Source organism: Neopelma chrysocephalum, unplaced genomic scaffold, assembly GCF_003984885.1.
Source record: "Neopelma chrysocephalum unplaced genomic scaffold, ASM398488v2 Primary Assembly neopelma1_116, whole genome shotgun sequence".
Lineage (NCBI taxonomy): Eukaryota > Metazoa > Chordata > Aves > Passeriformes > Pipridae > Neopelma > Neopelma chrysocephalum.
In genome coordinates, this window is record NW_020897778.1 from 1,789,848 (window position 1) to 1,805,338 (window position 15,491).

Consider the following 15,491-nt stretch of genomic DNA (forward strand, 5'->3'; position numbering starts at 1 on the left):
TAAGTGTATTTTGATTAAGTAGGATGTGACTTTTGCTAATCAGTTCTTTGCCACTGCAAAGTGCTTTCATAGCCTGCAGCATCTGCCTTCCAAACTTTGCTTGCTGGTAGATTGTTCTGCAGTTTGTTTAGCAACAGCTGTTGGATTCGAATTCTAATGTATGAAAAATTGATGATTAACTTCTTACCTCCTTTAGGCACATAGAGATGAAATCCAGCGTAAATTTGAAGCCCTTCGTAATAGCTGCACAGTGAGTATTAAATACAGATCATTGAATTATTTTGAAATTAAGGATAATGAAACAAACAATTTCCTCCTTTAATCCTTGATGACACTAGTTCCTAATGTGGACTTCTGGCTTCAAGGTGTTAGTAGGACCTGGATGGATTGGATTTGATTTCTTTTAGGTTTCAGGTAAACCTCAATTTTGAGGTTTTAGTCTGATCATGAAATTGATACTATTCTTCTTTTTGGAGAAGAAAGTAAATTAAAATATCTCATTGCAGTGCAGCTAATAAGAATGGTGTAGCAGCTGCAAAAAATGACTGTAGGTGAAGATCTTTTCTGCTCACAAGAAGAAAAGATCTACCTGTCCAAATCCTGAGCTGCATTGTAGATCTAGGCCAGAGTGGGTTTTAAGGAGGATTTTAACACTATTTGAAGAGGCAAGGAGTGTTAAGGTTCCAAATAATACATTGGCATGTAGTTGTCTGCTCAAAGTGCAGAAAGGACTCCAGGATCTGAATTTTCACCTTGAGATCTTTGACATGTTTTGGGATTCATTTCATCAGTCCAGGACAGATGTCCAAGGGCTTTGTCTATTCCACGGGGATTCTTGAGGTTTAACAATCTTCACACTTGTTTATGATGGTTGATGGAGGGCATCTGCCTTCCAATGACATGAATTACACAAGTGTTGGATGAGCACCACAGTTCCTCTGGATCAGCAGTGGTTGCTGATCCCTCTGGGCTTTTTCTCCTACCCCACCCTGTAAGCAGGGCTTAATTCTGGGATTTTTTATCTTGATTGTTTCCCTACTTCCAGTGATTTCTTCAAATTTAATTTTTCATTGACTAAGTATCTGTACAAGTTTCCATCTTCCAAGAATACCTTTTCAGGTGAGAGTCAATCTGTTTTCCTCACTTGCTCTTTAGCACTTAAACAAGGGCATTCTTCTGTTCATAAAATATCCAGAGGTGAAGAAATCCTGCACAAGAATCTTTACTTTTTGTTCCCTTCTTCATTTTCTTAGATTGATCCTCTAGCTCCATGTGTGTCATCCTATATCTTCCATCCATAGCTCTCTTCTTTTGCTCTATACCTTGTCCTTCATTCAGAACTGTAGCTTTCTATGCAAACACTTATGTGATCTCCATGGAGGCAAAAACCAGATGTGGAAGCAGTGGCTTCTGTTCTCTGCAGGGTTGGCTGCCTTGCAGAGTCTGTAACTCATTATCCAGTAACACTTTGTCTCTAAGTGTGGTGAACAAGCTCCAGCAGTGAAGAGTGACCCATAACATTTCCAGAATGTCGAGAGCTTCAAAGGTTCTGCATCAAAGGATTTGTAAAAGTGTTGTGCATTGTCAGGCCCTTCAGTGGGATAAGTGGGATCAGACATCCTCATCAATAAGAAATTAATTAAATAGTTCCTAAATGAATAATACATGCTCATCATACATTCTCTTTCCAGCCCAGGAGAATGCCATGTATAATTTAATTGACCATGGACAGAAATTTTCCTGTTCTGTGTTATGACTGGTCCTAGCTGTCCATCCTGTCTGCTGAGGAGCACTGAGAGGAAATCAGGGCAATCTTCTCCTCACAGTGAGGGTCAGGGGACACTAATTATGGTGCCTCCACCAGATCTTTCAGCCTCGTGTTTATCTGATGGTAACCAGTATGATACAGGCCGTGCTTTTTGGTGACCATGTGATTCCACTTGAAGGTGATTAGAATTTATACTCCCTTTAAAATCACGCAGCACTCCAAGGGAATAATTGTAATATGCTGCTACTTATACAGCATGAGAATGGATGGGTTTATTCTTTTAGCAAGTTCTCAAAAGATATCCTTTTTAAGCTGATACAAACTCCTTGAACTAGTCTGGCAAACTTTGGTAGGGAATTATTTTTATTTGATCTTATTGAGAAGCCTCAAACAGCATAAGAATTATGAAAATAAGATTAGACAGGAAGAAATATTGAAATATTGAATTACTTCAGTACTTTTGTAGTATTCAAAAGATAAATAAAAATACTTAATCTACTTTCTTTGGTATTTTTTCTGTCTCTTTAGCTTTACAAAGGTCACAGCTTCTGATTGGAGGGAAGGCTTAACTCAAATGTGTGTCTGCTTTCCTTGTATGCTTATTGCAGACTTGTTATTCCTTTTGCTGAGGTCTCTGTGCAAGGAGATATTTTTTTAGGTTCTCCTGTTTGTTAATTTTAAATTTGCTTGGTTTTGGGTCAGAGACACAGAGACCATTGCTGTGGTGTTGGTCATACTTTCTGCCTTGTTTGTGAATTTATATTCAGTTGCTCTAATAGCTCTGCATTGTTTCCCCTTGTGACATCTCTCTTTTATTATTGGGGGTCAAAAAGAAAATGCTAAAATTTGCTTTCTCTGTCTCTCAGTTGAGCAAGAAATAGCAGGATACCTAATTACAACAAAAATTGTAAATTGTTGTACCTGCTGCACACACAGGGCTTGTGGGCACACACACAGAGATATTTTATCACAGTCTTCTCACAAGGATAGCTCATCCAGCAACTTTGCTGAGGGAGAAGAACTAGTTCCATACATCAATTCTATCAAAAATGTGATCCATTTGAAGCATTGGAAGTTGGAAGTATTTTCCAGACCATCAGAGAAAGATCTAGAAATAAAAGGCATTTTTAAATAGGAAAATTTACATATTTGTCCATTGTTTCCAGATGCCTCTGAATTATGGCTTGTTCTGGGATCATCAACAAGTGTAAAATTAAAAATACAACTAAGTTATCTAAATAATACTAGAAATGTTTCAAAAAGAAAACATTCGGTAAGCAGGGAGTGAAGTCTTTAAATATTTAGAAGAAAAGAATCCTATAAAGTATTTACACTCAGCTTAGTAAAATACTAGAGAACCACTATCTGAATCTTGTAAGTTTTTCAGATACAGGCTGTTACTTTTACTCTAGCAATGAGAATTTCTTAACACTAATTGGATGTTGCATTTCCATTTATTCAAGTTTTCTCCAATAAAACAAAGGTTATCTTCTCTCCTTGAGTTTCTTTTGTCATCTTGTGTTCCCATTTAAGCATTAACAGGCTTGATTCTGCACTTGCCCATGAGGTTGGATATTGAGACAATGAGTCTGTGAGCTCATCAAACACTGTATAATTTTAGTCATTCATGAAGTCTTGCTGACTTCAGTCTAAGATCCTGATTCCACATTGGCTCAATGAGCTGGCATACAAGAATAGTGTTCTTGACAGCTTCCAAAATTATATCTAAAGATGTTATATACTTTATGCTAAATTTTGTTTCAGAGTCAAGGGATCTTGCCCACTGTAACAAGGCTAATACCCAGGCAAAAATGTAAATGGCTTTGTTAAATTTGTAAAAAAAAAAAAAAAAAAAAAAGAGAAAATTGCTGTTGGGTGGGAGGGGTTATCCTGATTCTCATTTCACAGAAAATATGATGGCACATACCAGTTACAGGCAGAGATTGAACTTCTGTAGCTTTAAAAAGTCAGAGACTTCTGGGGTGTTGCTGTGAAAGAGATCAATGGGACCTACACCATGGACAGCATCTTGATAATTTCATTTGAGGATGAGGTTCCTGGTTGGTGGGGGAGTCCAGGGACTGTGTGTTTTAATCACGGGTTGGTGTGGGAAGGAGAGGAATGCAGACAGTGCAGTGTCCTACTGCTCTGCAGCTCCCAGTGAGAGCAATGTCCCTCAAGCTAAGCCAGGATGGGTTTTTGGAGACTGAGATCCCTGTATAAGGTGTGTTTCAAGGCACAGATGTTGTCTGACTATGGAAAGGAGAGGAAAGTGAGGGATTCATTGTTATAAATGGAACAATCTCTCTGCAGCCGTGTTCTGGGTACTCTGCTCCGTTACAGTGCTGGGATTTCTCTGTCTGAAAAGCTTCGTCTTTCAGATCCAGATGTGAGACAAAGCAAGTCTGATGTCTGCTCTTGCTTCCTCCTCACAATAATTTGGGGCTGAGAGACAGCTTTTTATTGTTTCCTATTTACTTCTGACAGGTAGCTTTCTAGTAGAGATTAGTGGGGATGGGGAGGACTGGAAATGGATGGAGGAAAACTATTAGTCTGGAATTACGTTAAGCTCCAAATAACATGCTGCTGAAAGCATCCCAAAAGAGTTTCCCTTGCTGTGACCTTGCATTTTTCTGCATGTTCATTGGTGGCATCTGAGAACTGAAACATCTTTGTGAAGGAATAAGGGTATGGAGAAGTTTGCAAGCTGCAGTTACTAGTATATAAATAAAACTCCTTCTTTTTCTCCTTTTCCTCTTTACTTTGCCTGTGGTTTTGCTACGTGGAGCATGTGGATTCAGTTCTGTACATTATGTCTGATATGCAAACCTAATCATCATGGCCCTGACTGCTTGTTGCTGTGATGTTTAATTTGATCTGTGGCTGGAGAGGTTTGTAGAGCCAGGTGTAACAGCTGGGAACGTGCTCAGTCTCACCAGAGGAACACTCTGCTTTCCTCAAACTGTGCAACAGGGAAGGAATTGTGCAGTATATGGTCCCTTCTGCTGAGGAGCTGCTCTGCTTGGGTTGTTTCGTAATATTTAAAAATTAGCAGAGTCTTTTGTATCTCTATAAAGATAAATTGAGTGCTTAGATGTGGTGTGTAGTGAACAATCTGCCAAGATGAGTGTGGTGTGGTTAGGTGATATCTCTGTTTTATGGATTAGTTGTGATGAAGATGTGCATAGACTGAAGAGAAAATTCCAATTGCTCTGTGAGTGATGATGCAGTGGCCTAGATGGTCTAGGATTGCTTTTCCAAGCTTTCAAGCGTTTAGTTGTTTTATAAACTTTAAATGTGCAGATTTTTATATTTATATTATGAGTTTCTAAAGGATTTAATAGTGTTTTCTTACAGAGTTTCCTTTCATATACTTCAAATTTACGTTCAGAATAGCTCAGGGTTGGTTGGTTTGGGTTTGTTTTTTTGGTGTTTTTTTTTTTTGCCTGGGGATTTCCTTAACTGAAAAAAAATACCTAAAGCTATTAACTGTTTCAAGGTGCAGGATTCTGGCATAGGTTGTGTCTATGTATTTATGCCTAAGACAACAATTCCAATTAAATGTGGTTTTTTGATTTGTATTTCCTTTTTTGTTGGACCCCAGGACAGGCATTTATATCACACCATGTCCCATTTTCCTGTGTCAGTATTACCCATTACTCTTTAGGCTTTATAGTATTAATAAACTCTCTCATTCTGTTGGGTTCTACATAGCTGTAGATAGCTTTCAAAAATTGGATTTGTTAACAGATTCCTCCTTTCCCCATGAAAAATGGAAAATTGTACCAAGAAGAACAAATTTTCTCTAGTTAAAAAAAATTAAATCTATCAATCTATATGGATTACATTATATAGGTTATCATATAGTTGGAATTTAAGCCAGGGCATTTTGGAATTGTCAGTAAATACACTGTCAGAAAAATATTCAAGAAAGGAGATCAAATCATTTCTTCTGGAACCCTCCTTTCTTAACTGCTTTATTTGTCTGAAATTTTCCAGAAATATCCTACTAGGTAAAATGTAGCAGTGAAATAATACAAAATGATTTGGTTTAATTTTAGTTATATTCAGGGAAAGAAGTCAAAATCTGAGAACACAGAATAAAAGAAAATGGGAGCTCACTTCTAGCCCTTAAGGAATTAAATCAACTTGAAATGCAGCCAGTTTTAATAATTCATTAAGTAGTTTGACACATTAACTCTGCATGTAACTTTATCCATTTTGTGTTTCCCCCATCTCTGCTTTCTTGTACTTCAAAGCTAGTTTAATAATTTTTATAGAAGTACTTGTTTAATATATAAAATAGATGTGGAAGAAACCATGGATGTATAAAATATATCTTCAAACTGCTTAGATACATGATGTAGTTAAACATAAAAATAAAAACAAGTGGAAGAAAAAGCGAGTTTCTTATCTGGCAGTTAGTTGAGATCTCAGCTGTTGGAAGAATGGTAGGTAAAACACTGTAAAAACAAATGTTCTTTTGCTCCTTTTTGTTTATATAAATACATATCTAAGTTCTTATCCTGGTAGCAATACAAACACTAACACATCCTTCTGACACAGGCTGCCTTCTCGGAAAGCTTGATGCAAACAGTCCAGAATAAAATGTGTATTTTGAAGAGGGCAGTGAGAGTGCTCAGGAGCGAGCACAGCATCAGATTCTCATTAGAAATGTTGTGTTGTGGAGTGTGAATCATCTTGATTCGACCCTGAACATATGGGTGGCAGGAACTCCCCTTCACCCAGCAGGGAGTAACGTCTGTTGGACTTTTTCTGCTTACAGTTTAAAAACCTAATACTGTTAATTTAGGTCTAGGAGAGGCATGGTAAAAGGCTGCCAAAATCTGTGTTAGAGATTCTTCAAAAAGAAGTGCTTGTCATATTTCCAGAGAGCTGAGGAGAGCTGTGTGCTCTATCCTCTACTGCTTTAGATATTCAAGTCCTTGGCTTGTGTAGGAAATTGGAATATTTAAATTTGAATGTGTGGCCAACTGTGCTCTGGGGTTTTATTTTTTTCCCATTTAATGAAATGTCTTATTCACTTTTCTTTGACATCCAGGCAAAAAAGCCTCTAGAACATATTTTTGAGAGTTGAATATGAATTGTATGGAGTTTGTCAGTTTCTGAAATTCTTTTTATTAAGCTGATTTCAAGATTATACTGAGATTCCTTTCTCTTCTGTTGTGGTGATGTTGGTTTTGAGTTAGGAGGAGGTACATATTCATCCACCCTGTGTTCAGGCCCTTCATTCATAAAAATCAAATGTGAAAATGGCCCACTGTTGTTTATATTTTTCTTTAAATTTAAGGGAAAAGTGGTTTAAAGTGTTAAGTGGAATGCTCTTCTGATTAAACAATGTTTCCACTTCACCCAAAGGCATTTTTTTCTTTTCACTGGTTTTCTGTTAATCTGTTGTGTTACCACAGTAGTTTCTTTCCTCATGGTCCCATCCATAATGCTGCTACTTTATATTTCTTAAGATTTCTCTGCCTTTCCTGGTTTACACATAGTGTTACAAATAATAATACAAGCAATTCCCAGGGGTATCCATCAGGTTTTACTGCCTCCACTGCACCTCTCAGTCAGTTTTCTTCAATACCACTCTTTGAAAGCCTCTCTGAGAGGTATTGACCTCATTGCTCTTAGCGGAAATTGAGGCAAAAAAAAAAGAAAAGTGCTTTGGCAAAGGCACTGTAAGTCAGTAACAGGGCTGGGAACACAACCAGAGCTTCTGACTCCCAACCCACTGCTTTAGCTATGACAGTTCACTCATATAATAAATTGCATTGCAGCATATTTATACTCTGAATCAGATTTTAAAAAACCAGGTTATTTTCTGTAAGAAACAAAACCCTCTTCCTAAGTGAAGTACACTCCTATGCATAAAAATCTACCATTTACTTTTGTTTAAATTTGAAAAAAGTGTAAAAGCTTGGCAATAAATGTTTCCGTACGAGAATACTGATTCAAAAACCTGTACTCACTGACATGTAATTTAATTTGTTTTTCTTTCCAGGTGATTTCGGATTTGGAAGAGCAGCTGAACCAGCTCACTGAAGACAATGCAGAACTGAACAACCAGAATTTCTTCCTGTCCAAACAACTCGACGAGGCCTCGGGGGCCAACGACGAGGTCGTGCAGCTGCGAAGTGAAGTCGACCACCTCCGCCGAGAGATCACTGAGAGGGAGATGCAGCTCACCAGCCAGAAACAGGTAAGGCTCTCCAAGTCTGGGGCATGATCTCTGGGTGATAGCTGGCTAATTATCTCAAAGGCAAAAAATTCTTTTAAATCTGGAAACCTATAAGGAATGGATAAGCTTCCAGGGGCAATGGCCTGTAAGCCTCCCTTCCCAGAGCCGTTGTTAGTGAATGGAAATTTTTGGTATTTCCCATTGTGTTTTTACAGAATTTTACTTATAAATTTTGCACTTTGAAGATATTTAGGATATAATTAAATATCTGAAGATATTTAGAATTATTCATTTTTGATTCTGTGACCCTGGAAATCTCAAAATGTTCGTAATGAGACCGAACTGACATTATCGGCGATCGCAAGTGAACAGGAGCCTTGAAATAAATGGGTTGTGATTTACCAGCTTATGTTTGCTGCCAATTTGCATGTACTGTAATTTAAATGGTAAGACTGAAGCTTAAAGTGCACGCTTGATGTGGGATGTGAGAATTGATAGGAGGATTTATTTTTAGACTATGGAGGCCTTGAAGACAACATGTACGATGCTGGAAGAGCAAGTAATGGACTTGGAGGCCCTGAATGATGAACTCCTGGAGAAAGAGCGTCAGTGGGAAGCCTGGAGAAATGTTCTAGGGGATGAGAAGTCCCAGTTTGAATGTCGAGTTAGAGAGTTGCAGAGGATGCTGGATACTGAGAAACAGAGCAGGTCTCTCTTCCCTCCTCCCCCTTTTATTAACTTTTATGAAAATGCTCTATAGAAGCTAGTACAAAAATTATATTTAGCATAGGATATGGGAGTTGGAACTAAATATAAAATCTTGTGAGGTAGTTCTAAAAATGGTTTATTAGTTAATAGTCATTCACCAGTGATATTGTTCCTTTTGTTTCTTTGCAAGTGAGAGATTCATGGGGAGTGGTATTTATCACTGTAATTTTTAAAATGTCTTGATTTATTATCTTCTACTTTATTATATGGAGAAATAGTCTTTGTTCCTAACTCTTCCTGTGGGGTCTTGAAATTTTAAGGCTGTAGTTCTAGCAGGGGCAGGAACAGAGTTATATAATATAAAAGTGTTGCAGCAAACAGTCTGGCTTCATAAAGTAACATCTTGAATTTGAGGCAACCCCTGAAAGAGCTATTGATGCCACTGCACACCAGGGAGAGGTCAAGCCTGAAGGGAGTTAGGTAACATTATTTTCCATTTTAATGCAGAGTGAGAGCAGATCAGCGTATTACTGAGTCTCGCCAGGTGGTAGAACTGGCTGTCAAGGAACACAAGGCAGAGATTCTGGCCCTCCAGCAAGCACTCAAGGAACAAAAGCTCAAAGCAGAGAGCCTTTCTGATAAGGTAAGTAACTTTCAACCCTAGACTTTTATAATTAGATGAAATACTTTTCTGTTGATATAACTTGTAGAAATGTGGCCTCGAGCAGCTTTTTTCAAGATGTTAAAACAAATTAAAAAGAACTGGAGGTCATAGAATAAAATTCTATCTACAAGCCAAAGACCTCAGATTTTCTCTGAAAAAGACTAAAGCAAAAGCAGCCTATGATGCCTGGAATGATGAAGTCCTTCAATAACTTGGTATCTGCATTTGAACACTCCGAAATGTCATTTGGCTGTTTTTTTGCAAGTAAGGAAAGGACAATTATGTCATTATTTAGCATGTGCTTGGTGAAGTTGGATTTTAGGACTGTGGAATGCTCTATTTATCAGTGTTCAGTGTTATCCTGACCCTCTATCCCACCTGCCTAGCTCAATGACCTGGAGAAGAAGCATGCCATGTTGGAGATGAATGCTCGCAGTTTACAACAGAAGCTTGAGACAGAAAGGGAGCTCAAGCAGAGACTTCTGGAGGAGGTAACCTTGGAGACTCATGTTAGAACTTCAGAAGGTTCCACATCTTGAGGGGGGGAGGTTGTGTGAATAAGTGTTACACATCCATCCTTCTTCTGTATAACTGGGGAGATTAATCAAGGTGGGGGAGTTGTTTTTACTTGAAGCTTTGCAGAGCGTGTGGCTGTGTTGGGGAGCAATAAGAGTGAACTGCTCCTCAGGGGAAGGTGAGCTGGGAGCCAAGGGGGGACAGCACAGCAGGCAAGGACAGGACCTGGCACCCAGTGGGCACAGACCCACAGAACCAGAACAAGAAGAGCAGAGCAGGTTTGGGGAAGGTACCCAGGTTCAGTGGTGGCTCAGTGATCATTACAGAAGCCTGTAGCCATGGGGCACGTCCTAGGCCAGGTCTGCAAGGCCAGGTCTGTGCCCAGGCCCAGCTCTGACCAGGCCAAGTGCAAGGAACACAGCTTAAAACCAGCTCTTTAGCCAGTGTGCTGGGAGTGCACAGGTGGAGGTCACAGGTGAGGCTTCTCCCAGCCCTTTTTCATCATTAATTTGGGTCACAGAAGTCGGATCCAAGGTCACACACCTGCACTGTGTCAGGGAATCACTGAATGCAGACAACGAGTCCCAGGTGGTGGGGGAAGAGGGTGCAGAGGAGGATTTCAGGGGAAGGGTGGTTATGGGCAATTAGAGTCTTCTGGTCTTCTTGGGGTACTGGCAGGGTACTCCAGAGCTGAGAACTCCATTATGCATCACAACAAGAGATTTCTGGCTCTTGCTTTATTACATATGACTGTTCATGGTTTTCCTTCTCAGGGACTTTCTCATCAATAAAGTGTGAATTCTAAAAGAGTAGTTTGTCATGTGCCCTTTTCTGTTGTTAGTTAGAGACAAACATGTAAACAGTTGGCCATAATTTTCCTTATCTCATGTGACTGTGACTAGCCTGGTTTACAGTAAAGATTATTTTTTTAATTTATTATTACAAAGTGCTGAGATGGCTCCTGGTGGTTGTATAGAGAGCTTGAGAAAGTGGTATCAAGAAACTCTTTGTGTGCAGTCTAATTAACTATTCTGTATGTGCAGTCTAATTAACAATTACAAGATTTTGAAGTGCTCAAAAAAGCAAATAACTTGAACGTGCAGTTGAAAGAAATGGCATTGTTACAGATTAATATAAATACTCTACGTAGAAATGCTTGTTTAGTTTTAGTGCACTCTGAAAGGAAGGGAATCTTCTAGAATGTTGTAATTTTCCAGCTTTTAAAGAGGTGTCTGTTTACTTTTAAGTTCTGCAATGATGCTTCTTTTACAAGGAGTGATAATGCTTAACTCGTTTTACTTGTTTTATTTACAAATAAGCAAACAGCAACCCCAAAACACTGGCCTTTGTGTTCCTATTAACAGCAGGCAAAGCTGCAGCAGCAAATGGATCTGCAAAAGAATCACATCTTCCGCCTGACTCAAGGTCTGCAAGAGGCTCTGGACCGAGCAGATCTTCTGAAGACTGAAAGGAGTGACCTGGAATATCAGCTGGAAAACATTCAGGTGAGGGTGAGGAAGCAGGGCAGGACTCTGCCTTGTTCCCTGTGAGGTTTTAGAATGTTCTACTGTTTCTGTTTGACACTTGCCTTACACTGTTTTTTAGCTCTGTTTTGCTATTGAGTTATCTGTTTGTTTCTTCTGATAAGATGAAATTCTTACATGTGTGTGTGGTTCACAGGTTCTCTATTCCCATGAAAAAGTGAAAATGGAGGGCACTATTTCTCAGCAAACTAAACTCATTGATTTCCTGCAGGCAAAGATGGACCAACCAGCAAAAAAGAAAAAGGTGGGTGAAGCAGGTTTGGGAGGCATGGAATTAAATGGTTTTGTGATTAGTTATGTGCTGTGTATTCTTAATATTCTGTTTTATCTTCCTTTGTGTAACAAAATGTGTCCTCATTTAAGACCACTCCGAGTTGCTGAATGCAAACTTCACTAGGCAGAACGTGTTCTTTGTGGCCTTTCCTGTATTTTGTTATTCCTACAACCCAGTAGCTCCACCTCAGTGAGGCTGTGGGAATACAGAATTTTAAGCATGTTTTTATTTTAATGGTAAGTATGTACACGTGTATGAACTTAGTGTGCATCTAGAGTGGTTGTCTTGTAGTCACAGCATAGGACTAATTAGTCAGGTGATGTGACTTGTGTCACATCCTTGTCATAAGCTGTTCTGTCATGTTGAATTAAGTAATTTAATTTTAACCACGTATTTTGAGATCCTCTGTTTAGATGCTTTCGGAAACTCCAGGTGTGAGTACTAACAGGTAACGTACGTCCCTCTTTAAATGAATCCATATCTCAACATTTTCTCTCCAGTGCCAATTTGAACTAAAAATCCATCCTTAAGCATAACAGAATTGCCATTGGGCCCTCTGGCCGGACTGACACTAGCCAGTGTCACTTTGCCTAGTTTAAGCCATCTCTTGCTAGGAGTTAGGAGTTGTCTGTGTGTTTCTGTTGCTAGGGCCTGTTTAGTCGGCGGAAAGAGGACCCTTCTTTACCCACACAGGTTCCCCTGCAATACAATGAGCTGAAAGTGGCACTGGAGAAGGAGAAGGCTCGTTCTGCTGAGCTGGAGGAGGCTCTTCAGAAAACACGCATTGAACTCAGATCTGCTCGTGAAGAAGGTAGGGGTTAACAGAAAAGGTGAATCTGGAAGGACACACACGTTTTTGGTCTGAAAACATGCCTTTAATTGTGTGCCACTATAGCAGTAACTCATGTTTAATTATTATCTCCTCTTGTGAAGATGCAATAGGGCTACGCTTTATTCTGCGGGTCGTAACTGCTGAATGGTCACACAGAACCACTGCTGTGAGCCAGTGTGTCACGTTGGTTGTGTTAACTGAAGTGGCATTTATCTTGTCTGTAGCTGCTCATCGGAAAATATCCGACCACCCTCATCCATCCACTCCAGCCACGGCCAGGCAGCAGATCATCATGTCTGCCATAGTCCGCTCCCCGGAGCACCAGCCCACTCCCATCAGCCTGCTGGCTCCTCCCTCCAGCCGCAGGAAGGAATCCTCCACACCAGAGGGTAGGCTCCTGACCAACTTCTTCTGTCTATCATGTCAATGCTATCTCTTTATTTTTAGTTCCAAACCCCATTTTTTTTCTTTGTAGGATTATTAGATGATGAGTTTTGCTTTTATTTTTTGGTTTGAAATTCTGTTTGGATAATATGTTTCTGAAAACTTCAGTAAGGAAGTAATTATTAGCATGAATTGTTCTAAGAGCATGTTTCTTTTAAAGGACTATGTTGTCTTCAAAGGAATGTGTTTTCTGTTCTACTCCCTGCATTGACAAAAGGATTTATGGATGTTTTCTTAGCAGTTAACATTTTTACTTGTCTGCAGATTTGTTCTGCTAAACAGAAAGTTTCTATCGAGGCTTTTGGTAAAGGGAAGAGTCTTGGGTTAGGCATAAAAGGAAGATACCAGGTCAAATATGACATTAGTATCCTATTAACTAGAAAAAGGTGATATCCTTCCATATTTTTGAGAATGAAGGGGAGAGGATCACCAGAAAAAAGTAAGGGATTGAGGGCTCTGCTCATTTATTCTTGGTTAACCAGTGTTCCAGAGAGAGACTCTGAACTGAAACCTCCAGCCTTTAGCTGGAATCCACAGACTGGTCCAGCCCTGGCAGAGAGCTGGGGAGGCCCAGGGTGCTGTGAGGGTGGGTAACATTGCCATGGGGAAATGTCCTCAGAGGCAGGTCATGGGCAGGGAAGAGAATCGTGGTCATCAGTAAAAGACAATGCCTTGAAGGATAGATCCACTAACAGGGATTTAAGATGCTTTATGAGTGCAGGGGCTGGTGTTACAGCATGAAGGCTGTAGGAAGAAGTGTATTGATTACCCAGAATAGGTGTGGAAGGGTTTGTTAGCTGTGAGCAAAGCAGAGAGATTACTTTAGCACATACGAGTGCAGACTTGAAATTTAGGTGGTTTGATTGACATAACCTTGCTGCACCAGATACTAGCTGTTACAGTTCTACAGTCTGTTCTACAGCCTGTGCACCTGTATAAGGTAATTCCTGAGGTTGTAACGTAGCTTAAGATGTGCAGATTGCAAAGGAAAACAGCGTCTGTGTTCAGCAGGGCCTTCACAGATATATGGTGTCACTTTTTACTGCCTTAAACTGCCAAAACCTCCTGTAACTTTCCTATCCCAGTGTTCCCCCTGATGATAAATGTTGTCCCTTCCAGAGTACAGCCGCCGCCTGAAGGAGCGGATGCACCACAACATCCCCCATCGCTTCAACGTGGGGCTGAACATGAGGGCCACCAAATGTGCCGTGTGCCTGGACACGGTGCACTTCGGCCGGCAGGCGTCCAAGTGTCTGGGTGAGGGGGCACAACACGCTGGGGCTGGGAGAGGGAGGAAAATCCACAGCCAACTAGAACAGATTTTCAGTGCAAGCTGAAGAAAGGACTGATATGAAGACTTTGAAACTAGTTGGTGCAAACGTTCTGCATTAGAAATCATCTGGTGGTTTAGCGTGGAAGGAGGTTCTTGGAGAAGCCGGGATTTGTGTGGTAGAAGTTGAGGCAGCTGTGTCATGATTTTTGTGTCGTTTAACATAAGTTTTTCTCTGTCCTTTTTGTCAGAATGCCAGGTGATGTGTCACCCAAAATGCTCAACTTGCTTGCCAGCTACTTGTGGGCTGCCAGCAGAATATGCCACACACTTCTCCGAAGCGTTCTGCCGGGATAAAATGAATTCTCCTGGTCTGCAGCTGAAGGAGCCAAGCAGCAGTCTGCGTCTTGAGGGGTGGATGAAAGTGCCAAGGTATAAACAGGAATCTTGGTGCCATATCAGGTGCTGAAATATTTGGAAGAGTTCCTAGTATTATCCTGGCTCTTACAATGAGATAATTGGTACCTGCCCATTGCACGGGCATTACAGTTACCACCACTACAATTACAATTGCTGCACTGAACTTTGTCTTTGTAGGAGTTGCATGCTTGTTTTATGTAGGATCCGAGCAGAAAGTCCAACATGGCTTTGTGCTTATTTTCTTCAGGAATAATAAACGTGGGCAACAGGGCTGGGACAGGAAGTATATTGTCCTGGAAGGAACCAAAGTGCTCATTTATGATGCAGAAGCAAGAGAAGGTAACTTAGCATTTCTAGGAAGAACCTATTTTTTAATCTTCAGATGTTGCTTGGTGAGTTGAGAGGCTTAAGGATTGTTGCTGTTTGCTATGGTCATATCTAGTTTAGCTAAATCTCCAGTAATAAAACAACATTGTTGTTGTTCTAGATCCTTAACCATTTTATTAGCTGGAATGTCATAATAATCCAGCTGTGAAACATCCATTGTGCATCCACTTCATTTTGCTATCACAGTTATTTTCTTACTACCTCTTTGTTCATTCCTAATCTGTCTCCCCATTCCCCTGCAGCTGGACAGAGGCCTCTGGAGGAATTTGAGCTCTGCCTTCCTGATGGTGATGTAACTGTTCATGGAGCTGTAGGAGCTACTGAGCTTACCAATACAGCAAAGACAGGTGAGAATCTTATGTAGATGAGGTCAAATGGATTTCATCTGGCTTGCCATCACTTAGCCTTCTGCTTGGCTGAACAGAATATTCTCCCTTTAACTTCCATTCTGTAACTCTGTAATTTTGA

At 40.2% G+C, this 15,491-nt stretch overlaps 1 protein-coding gene across 1 annotated transcript in view; it reads left to right on the top strand.

The window, feature by feature from the left end:
- Positions 1–15,491, top strand: part of CIT (citron rho-interacting serine/threonine kinase) — a 74,779-nt gene that overhangs the window by 45,514 nt on the left and 13,774 nt on the right. The window contains 13 exon segments of the mRNA XM_027696855.1: positions 197–250; positions 7,788–7,985; positions 8,479–8,672; positions 9,180–9,315; positions 9,723–9,827; positions 11,217–11,357; positions 11,533–11,640; positions 12,319–12,481; positions 12,727–12,891; positions 14,066–14,203; positions 14,468–14,648; positions 14,884–14,975; positions 15,266–15,370. Coding sequence (XP_027552656.1) covers positions 197–250; positions 7,788–7,985; positions 8,479–8,672; positions 9,180–9,315; positions 9,723–9,827; positions 11,217–11,357; positions 11,533–11,640; positions 12,319–12,481; positions 12,727–12,891; positions 14,066–14,203; positions 14,468–14,648; positions 14,884–14,975; positions 15,266–15,370 — 1,780 coding nt within the window.